General features: G+C 36.2%; 1 protein-coding gene across 1 annotated transcript; it reads left to right on the top strand.

Moving 5' to 3' along the window:
- Positions 1-7108: 7108 nt before the first annotated feature.
- On the top strand, positions 7109-8107 carry LOC141686114 (uncharacterized). Its single transcript, XM_074491171.1, has one exon. It carries the CDS (start codon positions 7109-7111, stop codon positions 8105-8107), a length of 999 nt encoding a protein of 332 aa, XP_074347272.1.
- The last annotated feature ends 1533 nt before the right edge of the window (positions 8108-9640 follow it).

Here is a 9640-nt window from a genome sequence, read left to right as displayed (position 1 = left end):
TGAACTTCCAATGAGTTTCAGGCACGCATAGAATAGCGACAATAAGATCCAAGTTGAAGTCCTCGGGAGTCTTATCGTTCCAGGTGTCCTGACCGGGCTTCCTCGCGGGCTGCATAATCACCCTCCTAATGGCATCAGCAATGTACTCTACAGTCATCCCCTAACCACCGTGAAGCTATTCTTTTTCACCTTTGTGTTAGCATAGAACTCTCGAACAACACTCATGGACACAGCAGCGGGAGCCTCGCAAAAAGGAACCCAGCCCATCTCAAGAATCATCTCCAACAGCTTACCATCCTTTCCTGATGGTGGAAACCCTCGCTCCTTCGCTATAGGCTTCGAGAGAAGCTTCATGTACTCCTCTTCAGCCCCAGGAGTAAAAAACCTTGGCCTCACACCACCCACAAATGAAGAATCGATGGTGTTGCTGCTTACTTGCATTCTTTGTCTCTTGGGTGCCATTGGGATTGAATAAGAGAGAATAAAGACTAAGTGTTTGAGAGAGATTTGTGTTTGAGAATTTGTGAAGTGGTGGAAAAGTTTATGTATAAGTGTATGTATTTATAGATGAAGGGATGTGAATTAGATATTGAATAGAAATGGGAATTGATTATGGGAATCGTGGGAATAATGGGTTTGATTTGGAGAGAGAAATTTGGGATGTGGAAGAGTAAAATTCGGTATGAAATTGATTTTGTAGTTTAAATCCCGAAATTCCCTTAAAACCAGCTGTTTTTATTTTTTTCTGATACAGGACCCTGGCGCGGCCGCGCACTCACCTTCTGCCAAATCGGCGTGGGCGCGCGCTTGATCAGCGCAGGCGCGCTTACCTTCTGGAAAAAAAACGCGGCCGCGCGCTATATTAGTGTGGGCACGCTTGGCTACTGAAGTTGACCCTGAATTTTTTTCTTTTTCTAATTTTTTTATGTTTTTCTCCTTTCTTCTTGCTTCCTCTACCTACTAATGTACAACAAACTTGGGTTGCCTCCCAAAAAGCACTTCTTTTATGTTGCTAGCTCGATGTAGAACCTTGAGCTCAAATGGACAATAAAACGGCACTAACCACCTCACGGCTTTCCGTGTAACCATAGTAATGCTTCAACCTCTAACCATTGACCTTGAATGCTTGGCCCAGATCACTTTAAAAAATTTCCACCGCTCCATGCGAAAACACAGTTTTGATTATGAAGGGCCCTGACCACCTTGACTTCAACTTTCCAGGAAAAAGACGGAAATGAGAGTTGAACAAAAGAACTTGTTGCCCTGACATAAATGATTTGAGTACTAGACCGCTATCGTGCCACCTCTTGACTTTCTCCTTATACATTTTGTTGTTCTCATAAGCTTGAATTCGAAACTCGTCTAGTTCATTCAACTGAAGCATCCTCTTCTTTCCAGCCGCATCCAAGTCAAGATTCAATTTCTTCAAAGCCCAATACGCCTTATGCTCAAGCTCCACAGGCAAATGATACCCCTTACCATAGACCAACTGAAATGGCGACATTCCCAATGGAGTCTTGTATGCTGTTCTATACGCCCAAACAGCTTCATCAAGATTCAAAGACCAATCTTTCCTCGATGGACACACAACTTTCTCTAAAATGCGCTTGATCTCTCTGTTAGACACCTCGTCTTGACCATTCGTCTGAGGATGATAAGCCGTAGCAATGCGATGATTGACATTATACTTCTGCATCATAGTAGTGAACTTGCAATTGCAAAAATGCAACCCCTCATCACTGATTATGACTCTTGGAGTTCTAAACCTTGTGAATATTTGCTTGTGAAGAAAATTAAGCACCACTTTCGCATCATTCGTTGGCAACGCCTTAACTTCAACCCATTTTCACACATAATCAACAGCCAACAAGATGTACTGATTGTTACAAGATGAGACAAATGGCCCCATGAAGTCAATTCCCCAAACATCGAAGACTTCAACCTCGAGCATCACATTAAGAGGCATCTCATCTCTCTTAGACATATTACCCACACGTTGACATCGATCACATTTCAAAACAAACTAGTGAGCATCATTAAACAAAGTTGGCCAAAAGAAGCCTGCTTGAAGAATACGAGTTGCTGTCTTTTCTCCACCATAATGTCCTCCATAAGCCGTTGAGTGGCAATCTCGCAAGATCCCCCCGTTTCCCTGTAAGGAATACATCTCCTGATGATATGGTCAGCTCCTTGTCGAAAAAGAAATGGCTCATCCCACATATACCACTTCACTTCATGTAGAAACTTCTTCCTTTGAGCATAAGATAAGTCGGGAGGCATGATATTACTCACAAGGTAGTTCACAATGTCTGCAAACCACGGTTCTTCTTCTTGCACTCCAAATAGCTGCTCATCGGGAAAAGACTCATTTATCAATGTCTTATCCAATAAAGTAGCATTAGGGTTCTCTAAACGCGAGAGATGATCAGCGACTTGATTTTCAGTCCCCTTTCTACCCTTGATCTCTAGTTCAAATTCTTGAAGCAAAGGACACCCATCTGATCAATCTAGGCTTCGAGTCCTTCTTCGAGATGAGATAACGAATTGCCGCGTGATCAGTGAAAACTGTCACTTTAGTCCCAAGTAAATAAGATCGAAATTTCTCAAAATCATAGACAATAGCCAAAAGTTCTTTATTGCAGTAGTATAATTCAGTTGAGCACCATTCAGGGTCTTACTAACGTAGTAGACCACATGAAATATGTTGTTCTTTCTCTGCCCAAGAACTGATCTAACTACAAAGTCACTTGCATCACACATCATCTCAAAAGGTTCATTCTAGTCAGGTGCAGTTATGACAAGTTCCATGATTAAACTCTTTTTCAATATCTCAAAAGCGGCAAGGCACTCGTCATCAAACTTGAAAGGAACATCTTTCTCTAGCAAACTGCACAATGGCTTCGAAATCTTAGAGAAGTCCTTGATGAAAGGTCTATAGAAACCCGTATGACCAAGAAAACTGCGAATTCCCTTAACGGAAATAGGTGGAGGAAGATTCTCAATGACCCCCACCTTGGCTTTGTCCACCTCAAGACCCTTACTCGAAACCTTGTGCCCAAGAATAATGCCCTATCGCACCATAAAGTGACATTTCTCCCAATTGAGAACCATATTGGTCTCAACGCACCTCTTGAGAACGTGTCTAAGATTTTGCAAGCATTCATCAAAAGAATCGCCAGATACAGAGAAGTCGTCCATGAACACCTCCACATTCTAGCCAATCATATCAGAAAAGATGGCCATCATACATCTCTGAAATATGGCTGGTGCACCACACAGACCAAAAAAAACTCGTCTGAAGGCGAAAGTACCAAATGGACAAGTGAAGGTAGTCTTCTCCTGATCCTCTGGAGCGATACAAATCTGATTATAACCCGAACAACCATCCAGAAGACAATAGTACTCGTGACCAGCCAACCTGTCGAGCATCCGATCAATGAAAGGCAGAGGGAAGTGATCCTTCCTAGTGGCCTTGTTCAGCTTCCTATAGTCCATACAAACTCTCCATTCCGTGACTGTTTGAGTAGGAATGAGATCATTCTTCTCATTAGCAACAACTGTGATACCTCCTTTCTTTGGTACACACTAAAGTGGACTCACCAAAGTGAAAGTGTTTGTCCTAAATCCAATCATGTATGATGAGTTAGGAAGAACTTTCTTGTATTCCTATTTGATTTCATTTTGTATTAATAAAAGTCTTGTTATATTTTTATGGGCTTTATCTATTTAAAGTGTATTAAATAAAATGTTCCATAGTTTAGAGTAAAGCTTCTAGAATTATAATGAGATTATAATAATGGGATCTAGAAGATGACAACTCTGGACTTAAACAGTTCCTGATCATAGGATAACTAATCGGATGTTAGTGGATCCGCAAAGATTGGTACATACTATGCTTGCTCCCTTCAGGAGGATGTCTGTTCTCATAGGCATTTGTGTGGTGACACTATAGCTGGTATGTAGGTGCTTATTAGGGAATAAGTTCACTGAACATGACTTGATAAGTTGAACAACTAATGGAGATTACTCACGTGTCAATAGTTATTCAATGAGTGATAGTTGTACAAGTGTCCTTAGACTTGAGATCGTTAAAGGTATCTTATATATAATGAACTATGCTTTAGTTTAGTCCTTAGTCTCAAGGACATCCATTAGGTCTATTCTGGGCATAGGGATTTGTGTATAGAGATAGTTAACGTCAATAAAGGATCTACCCCTCCCAGTATAGGAAGAGAATATCCTATATTATTCTTAGTATGCGAGTTCTGGAATCTCTGGCCAGAGTGTATGAAATTAGAAAGGAGTTTCTAATTTACATTAATATGAACTTTGCATTATGAATAAGAAATCATATGATTAAATTTGATAGGCTTGACACAAGATCCATGCCTTGTATTTAATCGGGATATTATAAGGGTAGAAGGAATTCATTGTACGGTAACTAGTCACTGACAGTTAAAATCCGTGATTTATTTTTAATTTATTAAATATTAGATATTAATTCATTTAGATAAATATTTATTTAGAATATTTCGAAAACTTTTTGTGCAAGTTATTTGAGTTGAGAAAAGATTTGTTATTTGTGAAAATAAGTGTAAAAATAATTTAGAAAATCGAAATCTTTTTAATTTAGGTAATTGTGTGTGCCAAATATTTTATTTTTGGAATTTACTTGGAGAGGTTGTAAATCTTTAGGAGGAAATATTATTATTTCCTAGTTGAGATTAGGGTTTTGTGTGCCTATATAAAGAACCCTTTAGACAAAAAAAAAACTCTTTACAGGATCATCAGTTCGATTTGCTAATCTACTAAAGAGGTACCACTTTATTTGTTTCTGTGTTCTGTCGCTTTTATGCGTGCCTCTATGTTAAATACCAAGCTCTGTCCTCAATGCTTAACTACTTAATTGTATTGTACCATGTCTAATGCCTTTTGGTTGTCTGAGGTAGAAGTATATTTTAGATTAAATCTATATATTGTTTCGAAACCGGTGAATCATGCTAATATATGTGAACCAGAAGTTTAAAATTCATGTTTTAAATTGATTATAATTAATTTAGTGTCGTTATTCATGTTAGCATAGATTTAATTAATTAATTATTTGTGCAAATCATGTTTAGTTTATGCTAGGTATTAATTTTGTTTTAGTGAAAATAGATAACATGGTTACTAAAAAAAATTTTAGTTGAATTAATTGCTAGATATATTGATCATTATAAGGAAAGAATATTGCCCACTTATTTTCTAAGTTCTTTACTTGTTTTTTTTTCTATTTTAAATTTAATATGAGCATGACCATGATTTAATTTAATTAAGATGTTTTGCTAGTTATTTGTGTTCGACTGGTAGACTTAAATATTATGATTTTGTTGTACACCATGCATGCCCAGTAGTTATAATAATTTGATTTCTTTAATAAAATTGCATGCAAAGGATATAAAAGAAGGAAAATGCTAAAGGCCCCAAATATTGTTACAAAAATTGTTCCCAAATACTTTATTAATGATAACTTTCCTAATAATAATATAGGACCCCGCGTGCATTCATATGTACTCACGAATTATATCTAAATACGTGTCATGCCACATCATTTTATAACTATTTTGGTACGAGTTTTGGGTTACGTAGCATTACTCATAAAAGAATAGGGTACAATGGACTTGTTTTGGCCCTGAATTCAGTATCATGCATGTTCAGTTTTAGTACAGACGGACGAGTGACCTGCATATTTATGTTACTAATTTAATTTGCATGTACGTATGATGTATAGATGTAATTGTGCGCCTGCTTGCATAATATTAAATTATTATTATTAAAGTTACGGCTTCCGTGATTTTTAATGGCTAAAGTGTTTGTCAAGTTTAAGTTTACAGTAGTAGTGCATGTAGAAGATTTGTTTATAGAATAAGTAATTAACTATGTTTGCTTATTAAAATTTTAGGATTTGTTCGTGTTATTAATTTCGGATTTTAGTGTCGACTTTGAGGTAAGTACCTTTTGACTTACTTTTAAATTTCGGAAAAGATATTTCAGTTCTGTTTTTAATTTCATATAAGATATAAAAATTTTGATTTCGAAATTATAAGTTATAAGTAATTGTGAATTTTAGAACCCAGTCTCTACGTTTTCGAACCCGTTCGTAATTTACGCTATAGTTCCGGAACTAGCCTTAGATACCCTTAGTAGGCGCACGAGTGTGCAACTTTAGATACCTATTAAGGGCGCATAATTATTGAACTTTAGATGTCGACCACTGGCAAAGTGTGGTATAAAGAATAAGAATAAGAATTAGATGCCGGCTACTGGCAAAGTGTGGCCGTAGATCCAGACTGTGGTATTTATAAGAATCATCATTTCATTCTGTTTTATTCTGTTCTGATCTGTTATAAAATCTGTACTGTTATAAAATCTGCTCTGTTCTGTTTTAAATTCTGACTTTTAAAATATAAAACTTTGTGTGGATTTATTTTAGAAAATGTTTTACAAAATTATTATTGTTTTAAGAAAAATCGTTTTATTAAAACACCCATTATTTTTCTGTTTAAGAGTTGGTCAATTTGTACTTGCTGAGCTTCGTAGCTCACCCCTTTTAATATTTCAGGTTCGGAATTTTGGAGCATTTAAGATTAAGGAATGAGAACTATGTGGAGATCTGTGCTGCTTCGTTTTGTGCTATTTGAATTAGAATAAAGATTTTGTTTTTAGAGAATGAATTTAATTATCTGTTAGACAATTATTATTGGATTTGTGGAGCTGTGTCTCTGTTTTTATGATTTTGATTATTGAGTTTGACCGCTGCTTTGACCTTCGTGATATATTTGAATTATCGAATAAGAATCTATTTTATTTAAGTTTTGGTATTTAGATTTAATGGTCCGGAAGTGCGGGTCGTTACAGTTGGTATCAAGAGCAGGCTGTCCTTCGGAGTGTATTAGGTATGGGACTAGTACATTCCCTAGGATGTGATCCTTTAGACTATCGTATAGGTCTTATAAAATTATTTTGGATTTAGGGCATTTATTTGTTTGATTATTTAATATGTTTGACTTTTGTGTTTTTTTGATTATTGACTATAAGTTTAGAATTTGTAATGTGTGTTCTAGAAAAGATGGATGGAGATAATCAGAACAACAACGAAAATCAGAACAACAATGAAAATCAGGGCAACAATGATGAAGGAGGAAACGTCTTTGACCAGCTGGCTGAAACTCTAGCTGTACTTGTGAATCAGCAACCGAAGCCCAACATCGTCTCTCAATTCAAGCGTTTGAACCCACCAACTTTTGATGGAGCAACTGATCCGGCAGTAGTTGAGATGTGGATCCAAGAGATGGAAAAAGCTTTCGGACTTCTAGGGAGCAATGAGCAGCAGAAGGTGACCTTAGCTGTGTACCAATTGCAAGGAAGCGCTTACGACTGGTGGCTCATGGAAAAGAGGAAGAACGAGACAACATCGAATCTTGAAAATCCTGAACCGTACACTTGGGCAAAGTTCAAGAAAGCTTTAGAGGACAAGTACTTTCCGAGAACAGTTCGTCTGCAAAAAGTGAGGGACTTCATTCGACTTCAGCAAGGTGGAAGAACCGTCATTGAATACGAAGCAGAATTTGCAAAGCTTGTGAAGTACGCGTCGACCCTAGTAGCAGATGAGAGCAGTCGAGCACGAAGATTAGAGGAGGGACTTCGAAGCGATATCAGGAACTCTGTGGCGTCTTTTGAACTTCAGACATACGAGGCTGTCCTCAACAAGGCGTTAGTGATCGAGAGAGGCTTGGCAGAATCTGAAAAGGCGTCTCACAACTGGAATAAGAGGCGGTTCACTCAAACTGCTGGGCAATCTTTTCAAGGGGGACCACTCAAGAAGCCACACGTGTACGATAACATCGGAGGTCAAGGTGATCGAGAGAGGTGTACGAGGTGCGGCAAGAATCATCCGGACAAGGTCTGCCGTTGGAATACAGGTGCTTGTTTTCATTGCGGAGAAGTAGGACACAAGATTTCGAATTGCCCGCACAACCCGCCACCGCAACCAAGGAAGGAGGCAGATAACCAGATGGGCAAAGGACGTGTATTTCAGCTCACAAGAAATGACAACTATCGCAATTAAGGTATGATTTCTTTTCTTTAGCGACTTATTTAGTTTAATTTAATTTTTATGAATTTGGGGACCAAATTCTTTTAAGGAGGGAAGAATGTAAAATCCGTGATTTAATTTTTAATTTATTAAATATTAGATATTAATTCATTTAGATAAATATTTATTTAGAATATTTCAAAAACTTTTTGTGCAAGTTATTTGAGTTGAGAAAAGATTTGTTATTTGTGAAAATAAGTGTAAAAATAATTTAGAAAATCGAAATCTTTTTAATTTAGGTAATTGTGTGTGCCAAATATTTTATTTTTGGAATTTACTTGTAGAGGTTGTAAATCTTTAGGAGGAAATATTATTATTTCCTAGTTGAGATTAGGGTTTTGTGTGCCTATATAAAGAACCCTTTAGACAAAAAAAAACTATTTACAGGATCATCAGTTCGATTTGCTAATCTACTAAAGAGGTACCACTTTATTTGTTTCTGTGTTCTGTTGCTTTTATGCGTGCCTCTATGTTAAATACCATGCTCTGTCCTTAATGCTTAACTACCTAATTGTATTGTACCATGTCTAATGCCTTTTGGTTGTCTGAGGTAGAAGTATATTTTAGATTAAATCTATATATTGTTTCGAAACCGGTGAATCATGCTAATATATGTGAACCAGAAGTTTAAAATTCATGTTTTAAATTGATTATAATTAATTTAGTGTCGTTATTCATGTTAGCATAGATTTAATTAATTAATTATTTATGCAAATCATGTTTAGTTTATGCTAGGTATTAATTTTGTTTTAGTGAAAATAGATAACATGGTTACTAAAAAAAAATTTAGTTGAATTAATTGCTAGATATATTGATCATTATAAGGAAAGAATATTGCCCACTTATTTTCTAAGTTCTTTACTTGTTTTTTTTCTATTTTAAATTTAATATGAGCATGACCATGATTTAATTTAATTAAGATGTTTTGTTAGTTATTTGTGTTCGACTGGTAGACTTAAATATTATGATTTTGTTGTACACCATGCATGCCCAGTAGTTATAATAATTTGATTTCTTTAATAAAATTGCATGCAAAGGATATAAAAGAAGGAAAATGCTAAAGGCCCCAAATATTGTTACAAAAATTGTTCCCAAATACTTTATTAATGATAACTTTCCTAATAATAATATAGGGCCCCGCATGCATTCATATGTACTCACGAATTATATCTAAACACGTGTCATGCCACATCATTTTGTAACTATTTTGGTACGAGTTTTGGGTTACGTAGCATTACTCATAAAAGAATAGGGTACAATGGACTTGTTTTGGCCCTGAATTTAGTATCATGCATGTTCAGTTTTAGTACAGACGGACGAGTGACCTGCATATTTATGTTACTAATTTAATTTGCATGTACGTATGATGTATAGATGTAATTGTGCGCCTGCTTGCATAATATTAAATTATTATTATTAAAGTTACGGCTTCCGTGATTTTTAATGGCTAAAGTGTTTGTCAATTTTAAGTTTACCGTAGTAGTGCATGTAGAAGATTTGTTTATA

Source organism: Apium graveolens, chromosome 9 (assembly GCF_009905375.1).
Source record: "Apium graveolens cultivar Ventura chromosome 9, ASM990537v1, whole genome shotgun sequence".
In the NCBI taxonomy this organism is placed as follows: domain Eukaryota; kingdom Viridiplantae; phylum Streptophyta; class Magnoliopsida; order Apiales; family Apiaceae; genus Apium; species Apium graveolens.
The sequence above is the reverse complement of the archived record's forward strand: the minus strand, read 5'-3'. Positions and strand labels throughout refer to the sequence as shown.

Bases quoted from the DNA above. Each gene is read 5' to 3' on its own strand.
- LOC141686114 (XM_074491171.1), top strand. From the start codon at position 7,109: ATGGATGGAGATAATCAGAACAACAACGAAAATCAGAACAACAATGAA.